The sequence below is a fragment of the Gossypium hirsutum genome, chromosome D01, assembly GCF_007990345.1.
Source record: "Gossypium hirsutum isolate 1008001.06 chromosome D01, Gossypium_hirsutum_v2.1, whole genome shotgun sequence".
NCBI lineage: Eukaryota > Viridiplantae > Streptophyta > Magnoliopsida > Malvales > Malvaceae > Gossypium > Gossypium hirsutum.
Window position 1 is genome coordinate 50,680,604 of NC_053437.1, and position 26,531 is coordinate 50,707,134.

Sequence of the window (26,531 nt, forward strand, 5' to 3'; positions counted from 1 at the left end):
ATTATAAAGAAAGAAAATTAAACAAAAGGCATAAAATAAATTAAAAAATTAAAAAATAATGACTAAAAGAGTAATTTACACAATTTGTAATTAAGTGTAAGAAAACTTTGTTTGTTTGTTTTTTTAATCATCCGTACTTCAAAGGTATATATTTTCTTGAATATTTGTATCAACGTTTTTGAACGAAAATTATATATTGTTTTAAACATTTTCATTTCCTTATGATGTCATCAAAGTTGTAAAAGTTTCATACAATTTTTTCATATAGAAGATTTTTGCATGTTGATTTTAAGAATACTGTGAAAAGTTGCGTAAATTTATAATTTTATTATTTTTTCAGTCGTTTGCTTTGATTTTTATAATTTTTTCGAAAGAAACAATGTTTAGATTTTATTTCCATGAAAAATGTGTTGAATGATTTTACTACTTCCATTCAGGTGTTTTATTTATTTATTAAACGCATAATATGAAATATTCAAATCACTAAAATTAAGATTTTATTTCCATTTCTCAGCTTTACACTTTCTAAAGATTCAAATTCACAACACAAAGTCATAACCTGAGTTTAAATAAATATAAGACGCTCTGGGTGTGTGAAAAAGTATGTGCCCACATCTTTACCAAAATTAGGACCCCCTGTGCACAAATCCAAGGCATGAAAATCATACATCGCAAACAAGGATACGATGAGGTCACCATCCAATTTGACAATCTCAAGATTGTTGTAGCTATTAGTAACAGCAAACTTGAAGGATCAAGCTCTACCCTAATCAAGAGGATTCAACAAATACTAGCTAATGAAGAAAAGTGGACTTTGAGATATGTTCCTAGAGAGAATAATAGGATTGCAGATGCTTTAGCAAAACTGGCTCTCTTGAATGATGAAGAATTGCACATGTTTGATGATCCCCTATGGAGATTGAAAAGGTCCTAAAAGAAAAAAACACTATTGGCAATTTACTTATGAACACTTCTATATAATCCTTTGTTTATTCTACCAAAAAAAAAAAATCATACATCGCATTGGTTGAAACTATCCAGTTCATGGACACAGTTCTAAGTTATATCAGAGCATACAACCCAAGCATAAAGGAGTATGTTTGCAATCATTCACAATATCAGATCGGGTTTACCTCCTCAGTGACCGTCGCAGAGAGCACACCAGCTGGCATAAACCTGTCAGATTTTATCATTGGTTGATAGCCCAGTCAGTTTCATCCACTGTGAGATCCTTTTTGCCTCAAACCTCAACGAACTAACTGGGCACAACCTCAAAATATTGAAGGGCTAGTCCAAGTGGGGGTGAGAGCAGAGGAGGCAAGCTAAATATACCCCTATGTATTTAAAACAGGTATTCAACATCCTGAACTTGATTTTGAGATCAGCGCCAGTATTGAGCCCACCGATGAATAGTCTCAACCATTTGAGGAAACAAGGCACTAACACTCTCATTGATAAGATCCTGGAAGAAATGTATGCAGGCCTCATCATCCAAGTCCAACCGGAACTTCTCTTGGAGCTATACCAAAAGAGAACAGTTCAAAATGGGTTAAAAAAAAAAAGTGCAGGTTCCAGAATGATCATTGGATTCAGAACATAAAGAACCCACCTTGAGGATGCCTTTTTCAGGATCAGATGCTATGTCAGGAATGTTAGAACCGGCCATGAGATGGAAAAGATTTAATATAAGGTTACTGGATTTACGGAGAATGTTGTATGCTTCACAACAATAGGATTTGAACCTTGTATAATATTGGCTGCAAAATGAAAAGCCATTTATGCACCCCTTAATGTCTTGGCAAAGAATTTAAATTTCCTTGGTCATGAACAAATATGGGCATACATAATCTAATACTTAACCAGAAAGAGATGGAAAGAAAGGGGGAGGGGGAGGGGGAGGGGGAGGAGAAGGAGGAAGAAAATTACCTCTCTGCTCCACCCATAGCTTCAACCATTTCTTTGCAAAGTTTCATTGGTGGTGGAAATGGCTTAGGATCTCGGCCAAGAATAAAACCAAAATCAACATGGAAAAGGCGTCCATCATCCCTAAGCAGAAGGTTGTCAAGATGTCTGCAACCCATAAAGATTTGTCTTCAGAAATTGCAAACTATATGGGGAAAATCTATGGCTAATATTAGATGCCAATTTGGAACAATTTGCCAAAAAGAAAAAAGCAATGTGCATAGGAACTATACGAATATATAGATGAATAAAAGATCACCTGTCTCCAATTCCAAGTATATATGTGATAACAGAGTAGCCAGCACAACTTTTTATAAAGGTTTCAAGACAAGTGGCTGTAATCCCAAACGGTCCGTGTTCATCAGGATGAAATTTCTGTAGATAGCTTATAATGCTACGATGATCTGAAAGAATCTGCACAAGGAAAGAAATACATTCAAAAAGTCCTTAGCAAGATCAGAACCATTATGAACACTATGATAAACTCAAGAGAGAGTATTATAATTCACAAAGTCTGTGTGTCAGGGTCCTAAAAGGGAGCTTGAAACTCCACAATGACTGTACTAGAGTTAGATTTGCGTATTTAAGCATTTGCACCATTTGAATCTGTGAGCTTTGCAGACAGAACTATAGGGCCCAATTGGTTGAAGCAAACAATACCTTGCATTTTGTCTCATCCATGACACTAGGCCTACGGAAAATCTATAGAGCATGCATGTTTAGAAAACAAAAACAAAGCTTTGCAGCTAAACTTGTAGAAAACAAAAGGATTTAATGATTCTGTGTCTGCACTTCCCTCATTGGAGAAGCATCTTTTCTAGAGTATATACCTGTGCCAAAGAACGGGATGGTATGAATTCGAGCATGCCCTCATCTTGTCCAGTTGCCAGCACCTTATATGGAGTTAAGTGAAGATCAAGATTTTCTAACTTTAGTAATCTATCCATAAGTGAAACCATTTGGACAACCTACAGGAACCACATGAGTTACATTAACCACATGAAGGATTTTCTCCACCTTTTCTGAGCTTTCTACTAGAATTTTTTATCAATTACCAATTGATCTTGCCGAATATCATCACCCTTTTTAAATATGACCTTACTTTGTCCACCATTGGCTGTTCGGAAAGTTAGTCGCAAAGGATGTAATGCACTTTTGAATATTGACGACTCCGAAGGCACAATTCCAGTGATAAGGACACTAGGAGCCAAGGGTGAACGAATTGGCTGAAAACAAGATTGAAATATAAGTAAGGTAACTTTGTAAAACTAAGCAGACACCCTTAGAAGGTTATTTAGTATGGAAACTCATGTCAAAGAAATACCTCATCAAAATAAGTAAGTTCACTAAGAAGACCAGAAAGGAGCTGTCTAAGCTTTTCAATCTTCTTTTGAGTATTGCCACGCACATTTCTCACGTCTCTCATTATAGAACACAACTGGGCTGTCAGTTCTGTCTGACGAACCAAGCTCTGCCACATCTTAAATCCATCCTCTTCTCCATTTACACCAGCTGTCAGCTGTAACAACATGAGTGATTAGAAATCGCTGAAAGAGAACTCAAGCTCATCAGTGTTGCGTGTTATAAGGTAGAACTAATGATGGTAACAATGTTATTGTAACTTGCATTTTTCAATATGCAAATTAGAAACCAACTATTTATCATGATTGTATAAACTATTTCTATTCCTAAACAGAATAGTAAATGGCAATAGCAATAATAGAAAATTGGAGATCATACCTTAATCATATTTTCTTCTAGGAACTCGTAGGTAGAATAAAACCGTTTTGCATAGGCAGGATCATGAAGTTCCACAGCAACAAACCACCGTAGAAAACTAGCCAATTCAATATTACGTAAAGCTGTAAAAGTTCAAGAATACTTTCAGATGCTATTAACTGATTAAGAGTATTATTGAAGGTGAATTTTTTGATAATAAGTTAAAATCCAATTTAATTACTTTCAATAGATAATTTTAATCTAATTAAGTAAATGGTAAATGGATCTTTTACTCTCAAGAGTGGAGAAATATTATAGAACAATTTTTATGAATCACTCTAACAAAAAATATTCAGCAAGAGGGGGGAAATTCAAAATGTTTATCTCCAATCTTTTATCCCAAATTCCCTATCAATAAGAGAAGGAAAAAAACAAAGGAAGATTTTTCCTTTGGAAAGAAAGTATAGAGTTACAGAATGAAAGGAGAGCAAAAGAAGGTTTGAGAGAATGAGAGCATTTGGCCGAAGAGTATGAGAGAAAAGAAAGTTCTGCCGAAAACATTTATTGAGAGAAAGAAGACGTAGTATATATTCTGTTTAAAGGAGAAGAAAAAGTAGCAATTAAAAATAAGTGTCAATAGCTGTATTTGAACACAAACATGACATTCACACAAGCATAAAGGAACATACAACGTTGCACAAGGAACTGAGAAAGGCGAGATTTATCAGTTCGTTCAAATCGAAGTGCCTGAACTAGTTGAAGCAAGTAACATTGAAGTTCTTCATCATCAGCCCTTTCAAGAACACTAACAGCATATGCACGAACCTGTTAAGAGGATCAACAGTCGGTCATTATAGCAGGACTGAGATGTTATAGATTATCAAATTCAATCTACACTGTAGAAAAAATGCTATTAGGATGATGGAATAAGATATTATAGAGTATCCAATTCAACCTACACTTTTGGACAAAATGATACAAGGATACTTCAGCTAGACTCTTTCCAGATCAGCCAAATATGAATTAAAAGATTTTGGTACAAGTAGATACATTGTGCAGATATCATTTTGCCCCCTAACTTTAAATCTATAAAATGACATACTTTAATAATTAAGAAAGCTTGCAGGAAATCACATTGAAACAATAAGAGGGGACAAAATTAGTAAGAGAGCAGCAGTTTTATAATGTATAAAGACCAAGCATATAGGAGAAAGGATACATCATGGAAAAAAGGTCAAACTCACTTCAAATATTTAAAAGGAAACTAAGGCTATGTTTGATAAACTGAAAAATTAAGTGTTGAAAAAATAAGTACTGAAAAATTAATTGTCGAATTTAAGTTATAAAATATGTTTGAAATTTTATTTAAAATTAAATATTAAATATAATTAGATTGTTTGATAAAGGATAATATAATCTTAAATGAAGTAAAATAAAATAACCATTGAATAGGTCCCCGTCTACTTATCATTTTCTACACTTGTAGCAAAAATTCTATCCAGTAGTTTTTATTGTGAGTTATTAAACGTGTTTAAAAAATTAAATTGCTGAAAATATTAATTTTCAGTTGATTAAATTTTTTCAACACTTTATCAAACAGGGCCTAAGTTGGCGAGAAACCAACTCAAGTGTGATACATATCAAGAGTAATTTAAGACATTTAATTATAATAACAGGTTAAAAAAGCAACCTAAGATCTAAGGGCATCTTACACGGTTTCTGATTATTACAGAGGTTCCAAAAGGTATGCCTACAAAATATCAGGCAAACCTTACTTAGACCTACCTCTTCACTCTCAAAAAGTGGAGATAGAAGCTCCAACGCATCACAGACATCAATCATTTCCCACTTGCCCATAAGCTCAATTGCCTGCTTTGCTTCCTGCAGACATAGGGACCACTCTCTTCATACAGAAACATTTTAGTTTAATTAGAACAGTTTCTATCTTTTTTTTTTTCCGAAACGATATCAAAAGAAAAAACAGTAGGTGGAGAAAAGCAGCAAAGGCACAAAAGGTTACCAGTTCAGACCAGCAAATCTGAGCTAATGTGCATTAATGCCTACCAATTACAGAAACAGACCCTTTTATGAATATCATATCACACAGAACGAGTTTCTTTCTTCTTCAGTCCTTAGCTAACATCTTTCTATAATTTCACAGAACTAGATGGTTTAAAAGTGAAAAAACAGATCAAAAACAGAATTCTTATAATATGAACATATTCAAGGTAAACTCTATGGCACACCATTTATGCTCTAGTATTGGATAAAATAACATGATAGAATCAGAAGATGCAGCCATGATGAATTAGAAGAAATTGATGGAGAACAAAAGAGAGAAGTTTAAGGCAGAAGAGATGCAAGAATAATCAAGGAGCAGTATTCATGCAAGAGACCAGATGCTGGAATTCACAAGAAAAGCAAGAACAAAAAAGAAATGCAAACCTGAACATCACTCCATTCAACACATCGAAGAAATTTTGTGAGGGCCCTCTTCTCAGACATCAATGAGAAGCGAAATTTCCAAAGAAGCTGCCTCTCATCTCCACTCAAGGCCCTTGTAGGAGGATATTTCAAAATTCTTTGTATTGACCTTACAATTAAAGACAAATACACAATATCAAAGAAAGACTCAGAAAAGTACATATTGTAGGAATAACAGAACCATCCATGAGAATCTCCAAGGAGTGTCAATCCACAACCAAATTTCAGCAAACACTTGGTACAGAACTATAAACTTCCATGCAGAGTCAGATGATTTGATGTAGCAATCTACCTCAACCAGAGTATGCATGTTAGAAAGAAAAAACCAGGCTGACTGACAAATTCAGAGGGTAGGAGAAGCTTTAAGTTGTTTTCAAACTTACTTTCGTTCATTAGAGCTAGGCTTGAGGTCCCTGTCAATAATACCACGAGTTAAACTCCTTGCAAGCTTCAATTGCTTGTGCTCAGAAGGGTTTATCTTTCCCACTTCAGGGTCCCACACAGTGACCAGTTCATTTGATGAAGCTATTGGAGATGGTAATAAGAAATTGGCCCCTGATTCCTGCACAACAAAACAAAGGTGGGACTATTCTGAATGCAAACCATAAATTCACCCCAAAAAAAGGGGTTAATGCAGTTTCTTGTATATTATGTTTGAATAGATGAATTACAGATAGTGGATTTTGATTTAGTTTGAAATATGAATAAATTGTCCAAATAAAACGCACATAATATGCACTAATTGGTTAAGGTTCAATATGCCTACACATTTGAAAGGGTATAGAAGATGAATCTAAGGTATTCCAAACTCACTACTAAATAGAGAACCAACAAATTAATGAATTTGAAAATAATCAAGAAAATCGTATTTACATGTGCCACTTATACTAAATTTGATATCATAACTATTCCTTTTAAGTTCTAGTTAAACAAATCCTTAAAGTATTCATTGAAATATATTATAGAAATGGCCAGAGATACCATGATATGTTGAGACTTCCCTGAATAAGTAAGGAAAAAATTGTTACATGTCAAATTTTAGCTTGAACTAATACTAAATCATTTAATGGTTAATTGTAATAACAAGATTAAACAATATATGATTAGTATGAGAAAGAAAAAAGAAAATTAAGAAAAAAAGAAGAGCCATGTGGTTCAAGCTAAGTGAACCCATCATGTTTACCAACATGTGATTTTTCCATTAAATTTCAAATCAAGTCTGTTAAAGTAAAAATGACATACTATTAGAGAGAGAAGGAATAGAAATTTAAACAAAAATAAAATTCCATAAAGAAAAAACACCAAAAAAAGGGAAAAGCTTCAAAATTAATGTTAAAAAACCTGTCACTTCTTAAACCATAAGGGGCATATTGATTTATTCCGCCCTGAACTACAGAATGGGTTTTAGCAATTTAACACCCCCCCCCCCCAAAATAAAAAAAATAAAAAAACAATAATAAATAAATGAAATAAATCATATTGCAGCAAATGTTAAGATTAAACAAAAAGCCACTAGCAAGCAAATTATATGATGATCATGGATCAGGATCGTACCTGAAAAACAACTCGATGTTCAAAACTACAGAAGTCAACAACTAAGTATAAATGGGAACTTCCATTTTTCAAGCTTTCCCTATCCTTGATTTTTTCCATAGCCTTGAATGTGAGTCGATCTAGCCAATCAACAGGTTGAATCTGTCCCCTTTCATACTTATTTGCAAGCTTTTCCAGACGCTCCAATTCTCCACGCTCTTGCCTGGGGACCTATAGTGGGATATATTACCATATACATTAAAAATTGTAGCTATATAACCAAATGCCAAACCAGAAACATTATGCACCAGCAACCAGAACCTTTCCAGGAGTACTTGTTGGAAACGATCCATCTGCTTGTTTCCCTAACCAGAGTCTAAGCTTCTGTTTCCCTGTTTTGAGTTGCATTTTGTTGTTGAATAGAAGAATCGTAGCGCCACCAATTAGCCCATCATCTTTTCCGCATGACAGATCCCAGACCTTAACATTCCAGGAGAATGGCAATAAGTAAAAGGCCAAACCAGGTAATGTAGTTATATTCTTATTAAAAGATAGAGGGAAAGGAAAGGCGCTATAAAGCATAATAACATTGTCTTAAGAAATTCACATAATAGAGGCTAAAATCTCCATGCAAGCAATAATATAATTTACAAGTTTAAATCTTGACCACTGCTAAAACAGTTAAAGTTAGGCAATCTCTATCTACCATCTGTATGAAAATTACCAAAGAAAATCTAAATGTAGTGTAGTAAATGTCCATGTAACATCTAAGGGGCATTGCAGTTCAATCTCCGGAGCAAATAATTCATCTGTAGAAGCTAGCTTTTTTATGGCTGTCTTTAGACCAAGATATATTGGTGATCAATAATTTAAAGCCTTTGATAAAATACGTGACTAGATACAGTTTTTGAAGTCTCATAAAGAAAAAGAAAACCATAACATCAATGACATTCTTGCTAAGAGAGATACCATCAAAGATATTTTAAACTAAAAGAGACACAACTAAGGTTTTGCCAAACATGCCTAGGAAGAACCAAATAAGGAGGAAGTTGATACAGTACATGCCATGAAGATAACATTCTTTGACTCGTTTCATTCACACTCATTTACAAACTCATTACCAACCCACAAAAACAGAATTCAACTTGAACACAACTATGCAATGAGAATGCAAGAACAATCTTTTTCTACTCACTGTCAAAGCAAGTTGTGAGTGTGCAGTCAAGTCTCGATATTTAGTACTCAATGTTATTAGTTCATTCCAACAATACAACGGTCCTGCAGACTCCAACCTGGTATCAGAACAATTTATCAATTCCCTATCACTGGCAAATTATTTGAGAGGGGAAACACATTGAAAACTTCGCACACAAGTAAATAAATCTTTTAATTAGTTGATTAAAGGAAACTTTTGGTTCATAAAAACCTTGTTTTTGTTGGAAGACCAAACGGAGCACCGTCAATGTACAATGCACACTCCACATAGAGTTCACTTTTCCTCTCCTCTGTAGTGGAATCGGTCCCTGAAAAGCAATCGAAACCGAGGATAAACAATCATACCGATCTTTAAAAAACTAGTTCCAGTTCTTTCAGATTTTCAAATTGAAGGTGAAAGAAAACTAGAATTTCACTACGCTGCAGCGTAAAACTTCCGAACTTCTTATACTAACTGTAGTAGTGAAATTATCATCAAAACTGCTAGTATAATTGGGTGGCAAAGATGGGTTACGAAGTGACAAGTTAAGAAAAAAGAAGATTGAAATCCGCAATAGTAACTGAATTTGGACTCAAACCTGAATTAGGAGAATTTGGGGAAGGCAAAGTCCCCTCCAATCTGTCGACGCGAAAGGTAACGGGAAGGTTGATATCGCAAGACAAGAAGAATCGAAATTCGTTGCCACTCATTATATCTTTTTTAGGGTTTCGATTAGCTCTGAATTTTCAGAATTAAATAGTAGGAAACTAATAACAAACAATGGAATTTTCTAAAAGAAAAAAAGGTTTTTTCTATCTCTCTTTCTTTTTCTGCCTGTAAGTCTAAGTTGCCAGCCAAAACGTGATAAAGAAGATAGAAGAGTTCGCGTAGAAGACGATCCAACTGAAACTGAAACTGAAACTGAAATTGGATTTTTTATAAATAAAATAACAATTACGGTAAATTACACCCAAGTCACTAAACTATTAGTAGGTTTACGTTTTAGTCAATTAATTTTAAAACGTTACAAAATGGTCGTTAAATTATTTGAAAGTTTTTATGTAAGTCACTATTATTCTAATTTGAGTAGAGCTTCATAGGAAGGTACTTAAACTAGATGGTCTTAAGTGTCTAACAATCAACTCAACACCAATAAAAAAAATATGAACTTTTTATGAGTTATCGTGCGATAATATCAATGAGTAAAATGCATGACTAATTGTCTTTTTAAAGGAAGTATTCTTACTGAACCAACATAGAAACCACCGACACAGGTGTAAGTCTTGTTTGGGGACCTTTTTCCACTTAATATTTTAAAAAAATATGCAAGGTTCTTTTTTTTATTTCTTTCATGAATGATTGAAAATGCAAACAAGCACAACCAACATTCTTCTCCTAACTATAGGACATGCTTTTATCATATATGCATGAATATACTTTTCAATTTATCAACATCTAATTATTTATAATATTTAACATATCATAATCATAAATAGATAATAAATCGACTCTAACCAACTAAAAGTTTTCATAGTTTCATCTTAGGGGAAAGATAAGATAATTAAAAAGTAAAATAATTTTCTCAAAACATTCTTTGGGTCTTTTGGGTGAAAGCCAAACATACATATTTTTTCCCAAAAAGAACTTGTCAGCCAAAACCAAATCTTGAATATAGAACCAAAGTCACCGTCGCCACTGTCGGCCACAATCATCGTCAATCACCACAAACGATTTCCCTAGGAAGCCCGTGTTCCAGTTGTTGTTGCCCTTATCTCGACTATCATGCCTTCACCATTGCCGACACTAGCACATTGGTCTAATGCTTCTCCCTATCGCAACATTTCACCTGCATGCGTCATGCACACCTCGCCTGGTCGGCTAGGTGGTATCGGTTGTTGATCTTATGTAGCCTTCACACACAAGGGGAGAATCCCCTAGGTGATATGAGCCTTTCAACTGGCTTTGAGTGTAAAGCCTCTAGCATGTTTGATGGTAATCAGCAATTATCAATTGGTAGGGGTGCGAGGCCCCAATCAGTTGTTTGTTATATCAGGGCTTGGTTGGGCATGGTGCTTGGAAACTGCCATGCGCTTGTCGGGGTGAAAAGATTCGGCCCTCCACTCATTACGACATCTGCTATGGCACGATGCCTCGACTGTTGCTCAATCACACATGTAACTAAGGCACGATGCCTTGGCAGCCACTCAATCATGCGTATAACTAGGACGTGATGCCCTGACATCTCTTGTCATGTAACACCCCACACTGACCCGATCGTCAGATTCGAGACATGAAATGTCACATTCGTTTCCAAAGCAACTACGCTTTTATTTCAATGTTTTATGAACAAATCAATGCAAGCCATTAGTGTAACAGCCCAGTTATAGCTAAATCGAAACAATGGTTTCGAAACCATAAATATAAGGTCATAAAATTTATTTTATTATTATTTTAATATTTACAGCATGATATTAGAGTTGTGTGAAATTTTCGTAAAGAAATTTTATTTTTTAATTATTTAATTCGGTAAAAAGGACTAAATCACGTAAAGCATAAAAGTTGAGTTCTAATAGCTAAAGTTATTAAATAGCTATAGGGATTTAAAGTGGAAGTCCTTATATGGTAATTAGACCATTAATGTTGATAGTGGAATGTGATGGCTTGGCATTTGTGTAAATTTTAAATGTTTTAAAGGTTATAAAAGTAAATTAATTAATAATGATAAATTAAGTAACATAAAGTAAAGGTATCATTTTTTCTTCTTCATCTTCAACCGGATTTTAGGGCAAGAAAAGCCATTTGAGAGCTTTTACATTCGGAAACTATTTCCTAGCTTGTGTGGTATGTATTTTTGTCCCATTTTTTTTATAATTTCTACGTTTTTGAGATCGTTGCTTTGTAATCTAGCTAGCCCGTACCTCCGATTTCGAAACTGTTAAAGATTTTGATAGTTGTAATTGTTGAATACATGTGTTAATTGATGTTTGATGATGAATTATGAAATTTTGATGATAGTTTTACATGTTTGGTAAAGTAATTTTGAGTAAAAATGTCAATTTTGGACTAAATTGAGAAAAATGATAAATCGTGGTAAAATTGTGAATAAATGAAAAATGTGGGCTGTTATGGCAATAATAAAAGTTTGGCTAGCTTGGGTTTGTGTTTAATTTCATAAAATTGTGATTTTTTGTGATAAGGACTAAATTGCAAAAATGTGAAAGTATAGGGGAAAAAGTGTAAAATTTCCCTAATGTGTAAATTGTGTTAAATTGATTGAATTAGTGATTAAATAAGTAAATTTTGTTATTATATAGATTGAGAAAAACAAGATTTGGACCTAGAAATAGGGGGAAATCACGTATCGAATTAGTCGACCTAAATTCGTCGGTTCAACGAATGAGGTAAGTTCGTATATTTAATAAGCATTAAATTATACATGTTTAAATGCTTAATTGAGATCATTATGGTGAATGCTTAAATATTGAATTTAATTGTGATTACAATACTTTGGAAATGTTCGACGGAGATTCGACAAAGTAAAAGTCCCGGTTGAACTTTAGGAATAGATATGTAACACCCCGAACCCGAGACCGACACCGGAGTCGAACACGAGGTGTTAACAGACTTTAAACCCCTTATAAAAATATTTCTCAGACACATATAAGCCATTTTCGCATGGCTATCCAAAATTTATACATGTCCAAAGGGTCCACGACCCACAACAAACGGGTAGTCCTATACATGCCATTTCGAAGTTCAACCATAATTGTACCAAAAGGGGGCTTTGATAGTGTGGGCGACTTTGACCTCAAGATCCCGAGTCCGATAGCTGGAGAACCAAATCTATAAAACAGAGGAGCAATGAAACGGAGTAAGCAATTTATGCTTAGTAAGTTTTGAGCAAGGAATTCCAGCACAACAAAAGTATAGCATTCATATAGCTAAACGGATAATTTCATATGCACAAATTTACGATATCGTACTTGCTTCACATTATCAACCCTTATGTACATACACAAAAGATCAACTCAGCCAAAGGCCGGTAGCTCGTTTATCCACTGAGCGAATACTTATTTGTAAGGGCTCAACTAAATTCAAGCACATACGAAACATACCTCAATGTTGGGATGTTTCGAGAGTATTAACTGGAATTTTACAGCAAGTTCATTCATTCCCAAATCACGTACCTTCGGAATTTAACCGGATGTAGCTCCTCGTTCAAATGCCTTCGGGACATAGCCCGGTTATAGTAATTCGCACAAATGCCTTCGGGACTTAACCCGGATTTAGTAACTCGCACAAATGCCTTCGGGACTTAATCCGGATTTAGTAACTCGCACAAATGCCTTCGGGACTTAACCCGGATTTAGTAACTCGCACAAATGCCTTCGGGCTTAGCCCGGAATTAGTATCTCGCACAAATGCCTTCGGATCTTAGTCCGGATATTGTCACTTAGCACAAGCCTTCGGGACTTAGCCCGGACAGCATTCAAATAACCATGCACATTTAACAATAAATCATGGCCGATTCGTATTTCATTTTCGTTAGCAAAACTCAAACACAAGACATTTATCATTCTTGCAGATTCGGCTCAATAGCCACACAAAGAGCATGATTTTAATTTGCTCAAAACATGATCTAATCACATCATAATTTAAGCTCTTTTACTCAAGAACTTACCTCGGGTGTTGTCGAACGATTCCGATAGCTATTCGACCACTTTTTCCTTCCCTTTATCGGATTTAGTTCCCCTTTGCTCTTGAGCTTAATTAAACAAATAAATTGATTTAATCATTTGAGCATCGAAAAGAGGAACACAAGGCACTTAGCCCATATTTATACATTAGACATTAAAGTCACATATGTACGGAATCATGAATCAAACTCAACATTTTAGCTAATTTTTCCCCCTTGGCCGAATATGCATGTCTATTTTGGGGCCGATTTCAACACTTAATACATTCTACAAGTATGGTCACTTGTATTGACTAAACACCCTTTTGTTTCAAGTTCAAAACTTGGCTAATACACACATATACACACTAGTAAAGCATCCTCTCCCTTTCCATCAATTTAACACATGCATTGCTCATTAACATGCAAAAGTTATATTCGGCCTTAGCACACAACTTGCTAGCCGATTCTTCTCCATTTAGCAACCAATGCACATATGTGCTCACTCAAAAATGCTAAAAAGGAGGTTCAAGAATCATCAAGCCACCATCACATGCATCATTAACAAGCTTCATATTTAGCATGCAATGGCATTAACACAAACTCCACCTAGGCCGAATCTTAACTCATCCTCATGCCTCATCACCACAACATCAAACATCAACCAAGAATGATGCATCCATGGCCGAGTGTCATTTCCATCACATAGCAAGATTTAGACCATGGGCTAGGTAGAACTCAAGCTAACAACTAAAACATGCATGCATCTCATGGAACATCATCAAACATACCTTAGCCTAGCTACATGCATGGCCGAACCTCTTCAACCTTTCTTCTTCCTTCCTCCTTAAAATTTTTGGCCAAGGATGAACCAAAGGATGAGCATTTTTTTTCTTTGTTTTTTTCTTTCTAGTTTCGGCTAAATGAAGATGAGAAAGGATGAACAAAAAATTTCTCATTTCTTTTCTTTAGCTCACGGCAATGGGGGGGGGAAACAACTACACACATTTTTTTTTGTATTCATCATACTCATTTTCATTATTTTATGCCCATGCCCCTTATTTTATTTTTTTCCTACATACCTCACTAGGCCAACATGTTCCCAACATGTTTCCACCCATAGCATGGCCAACCACTAGCTCAAATTTTGGGTAATTTGACATGCAAACCCATCATTTTCACAACATGCATTAATAGACCATTTTAAATTAGCCTATCATATTTTCACCATGTCTCATATCAATCCTTATTTAATAATTTCTCATGCGATTGGAAAAATTGGAGAATGAAACTTCCACATACTCATGTACACACATAATAAGCATAGAATATGGAAATCAATTATTTTTATGACTCGATTTTGTGGTCCCGAAACCACTTCCCGACTAGGGTCAATTTTGGGCTGTCACAAGATAGGATACAAATGTCATGACATTAGGGTTACCGAGATTACGTGTAAGACCATATCTGGGATATGGCATCAATATGAGACTTCGTGTAAGACCATGTCTGGGACATTGGTATCGATATGTGATTTCGTGTAAGACCATGGCTGGGCTATTGGCATTGATACGATATTACATGTAAGACCATATCTGGGATATGGCATTGTTACGGTACTATGTGTTCGAGATCCCCGAGTATCCTTTAGTATTCCAAATGGTTCAACGGGAAAAGTGGATGAAACATGGTTATAAGTGATGGTACAACGAAAGCAAAGTATTTGTGACAGAAATCAACAAGTAAGTGAAAGTTGAGAATGGAAGTATGATCGAGTTAAGCAAGACAGGTACATACATAACCTATGTGAGAATTGAATGAAAGTGAATTGGTGAGTTCATACCGTATCATGTATTTGAAATAAGAAAGATATGTGTTTAAATATGTTGTATACCAAAATGTGCTCATTTGGCTATATGGAAGTATGAATTGAATGTTATATAAGAATTAAATTTATTAAACTTGTGAAAGCTAAGGTTAGCTATGTAAATGATTATATGATTGAGAATGAAATGAAATATGATTGATGTGAATTACATAGATGAAATATGATATGTGTTATGAGGATGTATGGAACTGGAAACGAAATTTTATGAAATGTATGAAAGAAATCATGAAAGAGTAAAATTTGCAATAAAATAGTTTTGGACAGCAGTAGTTGTATAAATTTGAAAAATCACTAAAAATTGTGGGAATCACATTAGAGGTTGAATAAGACATGAAATTAAATCTTATTGATTCTAGTTTCACATAGAAGAAATGGTGTAAGCAAAAGAATCTCTTATTATGAGATATTTGAATTTTTGTGAGATAAGGTCAGAATGATTTGGGAATCCGCTGTTTTGACTTTGGAAAATCATTAAAAATTGTATCAAAATAATTATGGGTTAGAATTTATATGGTTAAAATTCTAAGGAGTCTATTTTCAATAGAAAGAAACAAGAATATCATCCGAATCCCGTACAAAGAGATAATTAATTTTTAGAGAAGAAGGGTCGAAACTGTCAGACAACAGAATAGAGACAACTTTGAATAATTAACTGTACTTATTGACTAAACCAAAAATTCTAAAAATTTTATGGTAAGAAGATATGTGAGTCTAGTTTGAAGAAAACCAAGTATATTTTAATTTGGAGTTTCGTAGTATAAGATATAAATAATTTATTGACTATGACTCGAGTAGGCAGCTTGATGTGAACATGAGGAAATAATGAAACTATGTGCAATTTTGATTGTATTGTCTTGAGAACATGTTGTGAGGATTGGTAAAAATAGGTTAACAGATTGCTTAGGATTTACATATCAACTTACTAAGCTTATAGCTTACTTTGTGTTATTTTTCTATGTTTATTGTGTTCCAAAGGCTCGCTCGGGTTGGAAATCGTCAGAGATCCCATCACACTATCCAACTATAGTTTCGGTACTTAAAAGGTTATAAATTTTTGTTATGTGGCATGTATAGGCTAGTTGGTTTGTTAAGTGTATAAGTGATTTTGGCTATTGGTGCCTATATGTTTGAAATGTATTGAGCCATGAGATTTGACTTGTTTATAATGTGAGGTTTGATATGTAGATGGCCTTATAATTGGAATGTGATTTTGGTTATGTGGTAAGCTTTAGTAAAGTTATTGATACATTAGTGGTGTTCAAAATTGATATTCACGATTGATGAATAATGGTATATTATGTGCTTGTGTAGGGTTGACACTTATGGTTGGCGAATTGGCCTTGCAAATGGCCTATATTCGTCCACGTGGCTGTTCACACGAGTGTGAGACGTCTGCTACTTAGAAAATTCTTAAAGTTTTAGAAATTTTTATGTGTAACCAATTTAGTCCCGAACCTTCTTAAAAGTATATTTTAGATCTCGTAGACCTATTTAAGGGACAATGTGATTATGAATGAATGTGATATGATGATACATGATCAATGTATATGAGATGTTTGTATAATGATGTGAATTGTTCGGTAGTACCTCTTAACCCTAGTCCAACGACTGATACAAGTTAAGGGTGTTACATTTATTGGTATCAGAGCTACGATTTAGTCGATTATAGGACTAACGTAACATATGTGAGTCTAGCTATACATGCCAGCTGTGATAGTGTGATATTTCCCGATTCTGACAAGAATTGTTTTAATTAGATAGATGTGTTTTCAAACCGAACTAATTCCAATAATGCAGAAAGTGGTACTCAAATATTTGAGTGGAAATATGATTATGATGAGTTGAAATTCATAAAGGTATGAATGAGAGTGCATGGTATTTGTTATTGATAAATGTTATGTTATGTGCATGTATATGTGAGAGTTAAATTTGAGGCTTTACGACCCTCACCCCCTCATTAGTAAAGTGTTACAATAAAATCCGTAAGATTTAGATTGAATATGCTCACAAGTGTAGAATTACAGAGTTTCAAAATTGAAGGATTAATATGGTGATTAGATAAGAGAATGAGTCAGCAAGTAAAGACAGTACAGAAGAGATAGTGGATTGTTTTGAAGGCCATTCGGATTATGCAAAGCCATTGTTAAAGAAGAAGTTGAATTCGACGAAACATAATATTCAGGTATGATATCTAAAGAATATATTGACTGGAAGCTCTTCTGAATTATTTATGTTAATGTTGGGATAATGAGAAATCAGTAATGTCAGAGATAAACAGTGGAATAACGTTTGAATTGTAAAGATAGTTGAGTACAGCAGTTATTGTTGAATAGTTTACGACGATTTCTTCTAGGTACTCTATGTGTTTGTCTACTTTCAGAGGTATATGTGGCTGAATATCTTCAAATGAATTTCTTATCGGATGATTCGTCAAAAAAAAAGGAAATTCTTATCGTATGAGAACATTAGCTAAATATACTAATAGACGAAAGCATTGTTGGTCTGTTTGGGTTATGTTCGATTGCTCTATCTTTTATTGGTATTCCATTTCTTTTTGTTAAAGAAAAATTGATGATAGAATCTGTGTGATAATAGTATTTTGTTCCTACTGGTTATTGTGTTGTTGAATATACATGAAGATTATATTGCTTCTGTCACAGTTGATTTCAGTGCTTATGAGTGATGTTTTCTTTTGGATTTTTTTTCTCTGGGATATCATCGAAAAAAAGTTCATCTGATATAGATTATGTTTTTTAAAATTCAGTAAAGTTCTACATATTAGATTTTGATATCTCGATTTTTTCTATGATTATAAATTCTGGTTTGATTATGGGAGTACAGTGGTATAGATCTAAGATTTACAGATATTGTGTTTCTACACTGATTGTATTTGGAACTATATTTGATTTTCCTTTTTGCTTCATAATGCATTATTGATAATTGAGATATTAACTATTTATACGTACGAGGTGGCTTCAGTATAGTTCAATGCTTCGTTGATTAATGGTTGAGATATCTTCATTATATAATCATTTCTAGTTTTCTTGAAAGGGAATTGACATCGGCAAAAGCATAAACGATAGAAGATCAAGTTCAAATATGTATAATAGTTATCACTTCCAGGTAAATCTTGATATCTGTCAATGAGCAAAGACGAAATGTTATGTTTGAATTATGCAGTTTTTAAAGATCTTTGATTAGAACCCTGAAGAAATTGTGACAAATTGTATGTCTGAGTTATCTTGATAACAAGAATAAAGGTTCTCTTTGAAAAGTTATTGTTTGACATCCAGGATCGATTCAGTTGTTTAGCTTGATGAGATTATTTACTTGAAGGGTTAATTAATTTATATGTGTTTGAGTTTATCATCGGGTTTGAAAATAAATTTTGATCGTTCTCAAGTAAATAGATGAATAGTCTGAATGCAGAATTCATATTCTAGAAGACATGATACAGAATTATATCCATTGGATTAGCTTTAAATCAGAAATGTGATTGTAAATGAAAGTTGTTTTGTTTGTAAATTGTGTAGTTGAGAGCATTGTTAACTGAAGCATCAGTTCTATTTGAATCAGTTAAAGCTGCATGAAAAGAGTTTTTCAACATGTGAATTAGAAATGGTTGACATTGTATTTGTGCTAAATAGTTAGCGACATAAATTGAGTGGTGAATAATGTAACTTATTTGATGTTATAGAAAGATCTGAAATTTGGGTTATCAAAGATAGCTTGAAATGTCAGAAGAGTTTAGAGATATTAATTGATTTTCATCCAGGGAAAACAATTACAATCATGTATATTCTGAGCAGGAAACCTTTGTGTGCCTTACGAGCGATGATTACGTGATTGATCTTACCGAATGATGAATAGTTGTTAGTTGAGTTAGAAGCTAAATTTGTGTTTATTCGGTGAATTTGTGAAGCTAAAAAATGTGTCAACGACTTCTGATTCAGAATTTTAGATGTGGAATCAATGATTACTTGTTGTTTCGAGATAGAGTGCTTATACCGAAGAGTTCAGAGATTGTATAATAATTATTACAGGTGGCTCACAGTGGCAGTTAGTCTGTTCATACGGGAGTAATAATATGTATAATGATCTGAGACAGTTATGCGGTTGAATGAGTATGAAATGTGATATTTCTGACTTTGTAACCAAATGCTTGAGTTATCAACAATTAAAATTGATTATTAAATGTCTTCGGGACTGTTATAGCATGTGTTGACATCAGAGTAGTAATGAAATAGAGTTTTGATAAAATTTTGTATCGGGATTACTCTTATCATCGAAAAAGATAGATGTTATCTGAACTATTGTTGACTGTTTGAGGAAGTCTGTATATTTTATCTCCATATATACGGCTTTCTCTCTTGATAGACTAGAAAAATTATATATTTCTTAGATTGTCAGTTTGCACAGGGTGCCAGTCTTCATTGTTTCGAATAGAGATCCGAAGTCTACATAGTGATTCTGGGAGAAAGTACAGTAAGTTTTGGGTATGAGGTTGCATTGTAATATCGTAATTCATCCTTAAAAGAATAGCTAAACAGAGAAAGTGATTCGGGTTCTTGAAAGTATGATTTGTCATTGTGTTTTAGAGTTTGGAAGCCACTAAGAACGACTAGTACTATTGGTTAAGTTATCATGTGAGTATAAAGATGACATTGTATGAGGTATTGTATGATTGCAGTTACCGAAATCCGTTGTACTAGATCAAACTTTGTAAGAAAAAGATTAACGAGATTAATTTCATCAGAGATATTGAAGAGAAAGTGAAAGTAATTTGTAACAGCTAGAAAGCCGTTTCACATTGACAGAAAACTTATGCAGACTTGATACGTAAAAGTATTGAATTTTAGTTAATGGACTGAGTGTTCATGAAATTATTATTGTGGGAATAGAACTTCTAGACTTAACTATAAAGAGAAGTTGGTTTTGTGATTATTTGGGCTGTATGAAATTATAAAAAAGGTAAGATCAATGACTTCTTTAACTAACTTGGGAAGGTTCATATTGTACTATATGTATCAATGCTGCGACGGTAAAAATCAGACTTTCCGCATAAAATTTTTTCGACCGAGATTAAGAAACAATCCGTTATGTCATAGAGTAAAGTACAGATCAGAATCTTAGTTCGAAAGATTAAGGAATTATGAAATCTGAAGCTATGTGAGAATTTGAAAGTATTATGTGAAAGCAAATTTTTAATCTATATGCTGGTAAGATTTTCGGGACGAAAATCTCTAAGGGGTAGAGTTGTAATAGCCCGATTTTAGCTAAATCGAAACAATGATTTTGGAACCACAAATCCCATTTCATAAAATTTATTTATTATTATTTTAATATTTACAGCATGATATTAGAGTTGTGTGAAATTTTCGTAAAGAAATTTTATCGTTTAATTATTTAATTCGGTAAAAAGGACTAAATCGCTTAAAGCATAAAAGTTGAGTTCTAATAGCTAAAGGTATTAAATAGCTATAAGGCTTTAAAGTTGAATTCCTTATAAGGTAATTAGACCATTAATGTTGATAGTGGAATGTGATGGCTTGGCATTTGTGTAAATTTTAAATGTTTTAAAGGTTATAAAAGTAAATTAATTAATAATGATAAATTAAGTAAAATAAAGTAAACGTATCATCTTTTCTTCTCCCTCTTCAATCGAATTTTAGGGCAAGAAAAGCCATTTGAGAGCTTTTACATTCGGCAACTATTTCCTAGCTTGTGTAGTATGTATTTTTGTCCTGTTTTTAATAATTTCTACGTTTTTGAGATCGTTGCTTCGCAATCTAGCTAGCCCGTACCTCCGATTTCGAAACTGTTAAAGATTTTGATAGTTGCCATTGTTGAATACATGTGTTAATTGATGTTTGATGATGAATTATGAAATTTTGATGATAGTTTTACATGTTTGGTAAAGTGATTTTGAGTAAAAATGTCAATTTTGGACTAAATTGAGAAAAATAATAAATCATGTGGTAAAATTATGAATAAATGAAAAATGTGGGCTGTTATGGCAATAATAAAAATTTGGCTAGCTTGGGTTTGTGTTTAATTTCATGAAATTGTGATTTTTTGTGATAAGGACTAAATTGCAAAAATGTGAAAGTATAGGGGAAAAAGTGTAAAATTTCCCTAATGTGTAAATTGTGTTAAATTGATTGAATTAGTGATTAAATAAGTAAATTTTGTTATTATATAGATTGAGAAAAACAAGATTTGGACCTAGAAACAGGGGAAATCAAGTATCGAATTAGTCGACCTAAATTCGTCGGTTCAACGAATGAGGTAAGTTCGTATATTTAATAAGCATTAAATTATACATGTTTAAATGCTTAATTGAGATCATTATGGTGAATGCTTAAATATTGAATTTAATTGTGATTACAATACTTTGGAAATGTTCGACGGAGATTCGACAAAGTAAAAGTCCCAGTTGAACTTTAGGAATAGATAGGATACAAATGTCATGACATTAGGGTTACCGAGATTACGTGTAAGACCATATCTGGGATATGGCTATGAGACTTCGTGTAAGACCATGTCTGGGACATTGGTATCGATATGTGATTTCGTGTAAGACCATGGCTGGGCTATTGGCATTGATACGAGATTACATGTAAGACCATATCTGGGATATGGCATTGTTACGGTACTATGTGTTCGAGATCCCCGAGTATCCTTTAGTATTCCAAATGGTTCAACGGGAAAAGTGGATGAAACATGGTTATAAGTGATGGTACAACGAAAGTAAAGTATTTGTGACAGAAATCAACAAGTAAGTGAAAGTTGAGAATGGAAGTATGATCGAGTTAAGCAAGACAGGTACGTACATAACCTATGTGAGAATTGAATGAAAGTGAATTGGTGAGTTCATACCGTATTATGTATTTGAAATAAGAAAGATATGTGTTTAAATATGTTGTATACCAAAATGTGCTCATTTGGCTATATGGAAATATGAATTGAATGTTATATAAGAATTAAATTTATTAAACTTGTGAAAGCTAAGGTTAGCTATGTAAATGATTATATGATTGAGAATGAAATGAAATATGATCGATGTGAATTACATAGATGAAATATTATATGTGTTATGAGGATGTATGGAACTGGAAACGAAATTTTATGAAATGTATGAAAGAAATCATGAAAGAGTAAAATTTGCAATAAAACAGTTTTAGACAGCAGTAGTTGTATAACTTTGAAAAATTACTAAAAATTGTGGGAATCATATTAGAGGTTGAATAAGAATGAAATTAAAGCTTATTGATTCTAGTTTCACATAAAAGAAATGGTGTGAGCAAAAGAATCTCTTATTATGCGGTATTTGAATTTTTGTGAGATAATGTTAGAATGATTTGGGAATCCGTTGTTCGGACTTTGGAAAATCATTAAAAATTGTATGAAAAGAATTACGAGTTAGAATTTATATGATTAAAATTATAATGTGATCATTTTCAATAGAAACAAACATATTTTCAAGAGAAACAAACAAGAATATCATCCGAATCTCGTACTAAGAGATAATTAATTTTTAGAGAAGAAAGGTCGGAACTATCAGACAGTGGAATAGGGACAACTTTGAAGAATTAACTGTACTTATTGGCTAAACCAAAAATTCTAAAAATTTTATGATAAGAAGATATGTGAGTCTAGTTTCGGGAAAATCAAGCAGATCTTAATTTGGAGTTCCGTAGCACAAGATATAAATAATTTAGTGACTATGAGTCGAGGAGACAGCTTGATTTGAACATGAGTAAATACTGGAACTATTTGCAATTTTGATTGTATTATCTTAAGAACATGTTGTGAGGATTGGTAAAAGCAGGTTAACAGATTACTTATTATTTACATATCAACTTAGTTAGCTTTATAGCTTACTTTGTGTTATTTTTCTATGTTTATAGTGTTCCGAAGGCTCGCTCGGGTTGGAAATCGTCAGAGATCCCATCACACTATCCAACTATAGTTTCGGTACTTAAAAGGTTATAAATTTTTGTTATGTGGCATGTATAGGCTAGTTGGTTTGTTAAGTGTATAAGTGATTTTGGCTATTGGTGCCTATATGTTTGAAATGTATTGAGCCATGAGACTTGACTTGTTTATAATGTGAGGTTTGATATGTAGATGGCCTTATAATTGGAATGTGATTTTGGTTATGTGGTAAGCTTTAGTAAAGTTATTGATGCATTAGTGGAAGTGTTCAAAATTGATATTCACGATTGATGAATAATTGTATGTTATGTACTTGTGTAAGGTTGACACTTATGGTTGGCGAATTGGCCTCGCAAATGGCCTATATTCATCCACGCAGCTGTTCACACGGACGCGAGACGTCTGCTACTTAGAAAATTCTTAAAGTTTTAGAAATTTTTATGTGTAACCAGTTTAGTCCCGAACCTTCTTAAAAGTATATTTTAGATCTCGTAGACCTATTTAAGGGACAATGTGATTATGAATGAATTTAATATGATGATACATGATCAATTTATATGAAATGTTTGTATAATGATGTGAATTGTTCGGTAATGCCTCTTAACCTTAGTCCGACGACGGATACGGGTTAAGGGTGTTGCAATTAGGTTCTAAAACTTAATTATAAAACATTATTCTTCCAAATTTGAGTTAGAAGTGAGCTTACGAAAGCTCTCATACTAATCTAATGATGGATGAGGGATTAAAATGTAAAGATTACAAAATTCAAGAGTGATGTTGCAATATTGAAGGATTCATGTTGCGAAATTGAGGGTAGAAGTATGATGTCATGACTTCAACCGAGGTGAGTTGTGACCTTAAGGATAGGAGGGTAACATCGCAACTTCAGTAGAGGAACAGTGCAACCTTGAGGACAAGGGATTTGATGTCGTGACCTTAGGAGGGGAAAATCACGACTATAGAAATAGAAGCTTTATGTCGCGACACTGATAGGGGAGTATCCCAACTTTGAATGAAATTTTCCCTAAGTTTTAGTCCATTTATCTCAATCTTGCCAAACACAATACCTCAAATTGTTTATGTCACACCCAGTCCTCCTAAGGATTCGAATCTAAAGAAGATTCGGGGATTTAATTGTATAAAAATAGAAATTGGTGGGCACTACTGAGATATTTAGAAACTTAAGTAGCTAGTTGGGAATGATTGAATTTCAGTTCTGGTTTAGTAGCTTGGAACCGGCTGGTTCCATAGTGGGAGATAGAATGATTAGGAATGAGTGGTTGTATTGGTTTGTGGAGATATATATAGTTGGTTCTAATGAAGTATATATATCTGTGTGTTGAAACATAATTCTTCTCAATTCTATTTACCAATTTGTCTCTCTTTATAGTATCGTCTTCTTCATTCGCTCCGAAGAAGAAGAGGATGTAACTGAAGGAAGCTTTGCATGTTACAACCGTCATATGAATTGAAGCTTGGAAGTAGAGAAATTGGGAAAATGGTAAGCTTCCTTACCTCTCTATACTCATGGATTGAAGGAAAAAGTAACTTTCTATATAATTAGGGATTCTGGGGTTTTAAGGTTTGAACACCTTTAGTTTAACCAATAAATGGTTGTCATGCTTAGCTACCAAGATGAAATAGGCTCTAGCATTTGGACAAGCTAAGCTGATGAGGATAGAGGAATCCAAGTGACTTTCTGAACTCTGCCTCATGGTGGTCGTTGATAATTTTTGTATGGATGGTCTGTGTCTGATTTGTCTAAAGCTATGGTTGTGAATAGGAAAGGTTAATGATCATGTTGAATAATGAATGATACCATGTAAGTGTGTACACTTGATGCTAAAAGTAGGCGACTCGTCTGAGTAATCAGTAACGTACTCTACGATATAATGATAAGTGTAATGTCTTGAGCGATATGTTTATATATAATATATGCGGAGTATGGGGGAAAAATTCCTTGACCGGGTAGATGAAGTTAGGAATAATTGGTGAAAAGAAAGAATGGGCGGATGGATGGGAAAATAGAATTTTCGTTGGATTGCACAATTTAGTGCTGTTATTTGCAAACAGTGATGTGTGAAGCTCCGGGCCTTGTAGAGGGGAAACTGCGGTGTTTGAGCATCAAGGTTAAAAATGAGGCGAAATGTTATCAACTGGCTAGCTAGAGTGACACCGTGAAGTTGGTAAGGTCCTTCCGGGTGACTTGTAATGCCCCAATTTTTGTAGGTTTAAACTTTTGGCGCTTGGTAGTAAAGGCTCTGTCTGGCGTAGTAAAATTCGCCCAAATAATTATTTGAATATACATGTGGATGTTTAGTAATCGCCACAAGAGTAAGTAAGAATTTGATTTCTTGATATTTTGCTATATATTTAGGAGAAGTCTGTGTTAAGTGGTTAAAAGTATGTAACAACTCACCCGACAAAGTCATTGTATCTGATTATTGTTTTATGAGATATCAGCCAGACAGATAAATGATTTTGAAAGGAGTAATTTCCAAGATGTAGTACGCCATGTTGTTAGAGTTACAATGCTAGTTGCATTGTAAGTATAGTAGTTAGGGTCCCTTTGGTTAGGGTAACCGAATATTGTCTATATTGGATTCTTATTTATATTTTCTTTATAGTTGTAGACCATTAACGAAAATATTTTGAAAGGGTGTGACACGTGTCAAGTTTCTATGGGAACATGGGTTTGCTGCCCTTAAGCCGAAACTAAAAGATCTAATCTAAAGTATAATATTTTTTTGTATTTTGGCGAGTATTTCAGTTTTGTAGGTGGAATCCTGAAGAGTAAGTTTGTTGATTTTGGTTGAACAATAAGTTAAAGAATACCAAAGGGTGTTTTTTACAAGGTTGTTAATGTTTGAGAAAAATAGTTAAATGTACGTGAATGGGTTCTGGTGGCATTTCTATGTTCCTTGGACAGTGATTGCAAGTCAAAAGGTTGGATCTATTGCTTTAGGTGAGGATCGAATGAGTTTCTACACTGGCCTTTGCGTATATATCTTGTTCATACTCAAATATATCTATATGAGATTGATCAAAATGTGAAAAAAAAATTTTAGACAGTATAGAAACGACACTTATACGACTATTGAGATTAAGTTATGTTAGGATTAATAGTGTACTGGAGT

At 33.8% G+C, this 26,531-nt stretch overlaps 1 protein-coding gene across 1 annotated transcript; it reads right to left on the reverse strand.

Annotated features, from left to right (window-relative positions):
* Nucleotides 1-480: 480 nt before the first annotated feature.
* LOC107922365 (phosphatidylinositol 3-kinase, root isoform) lies at nucleotides 481-9,854 on the reverse strand. The gene is made up of 17 exons (XM_016852363.2): nucleotides 9,492-9,854; nucleotides 9,125-9,221; nucleotides 8,894-8,990; nucleotides 8,020-8,178; nucleotides 7,720-7,929; nucleotides 6,549-6,727; nucleotides 6,127-6,274; nucleotides 5,467-5,562; nucleotides 4,371-4,506; nucleotides 3,703-3,824; nucleotides 3,287-3,481; nucleotides 3,018-3,188; nucleotides 2,793-2,930; nucleotides 2,222-2,376; nucleotides 1,927-2,070; nucleotides 1,610-1,757; nucleotides 481-1,519 (listed from the first exon to the last, which is right to left on the reverse strand). Exons 1-17 carry the CDS (start codon nucleotides 9,601-9,603, stop codon nucleotides 1,382-1,384), a joined length of 2,445 nt encoding a protein of 814 aa, XP_016707852.1. The 5' UTR covers nucleotides 9,604-9,854; the 3' UTR covers nucleotides 481-1,381.
* Nucleotides 9,855-26,531: the final 16,677 nt, after the last annotated feature.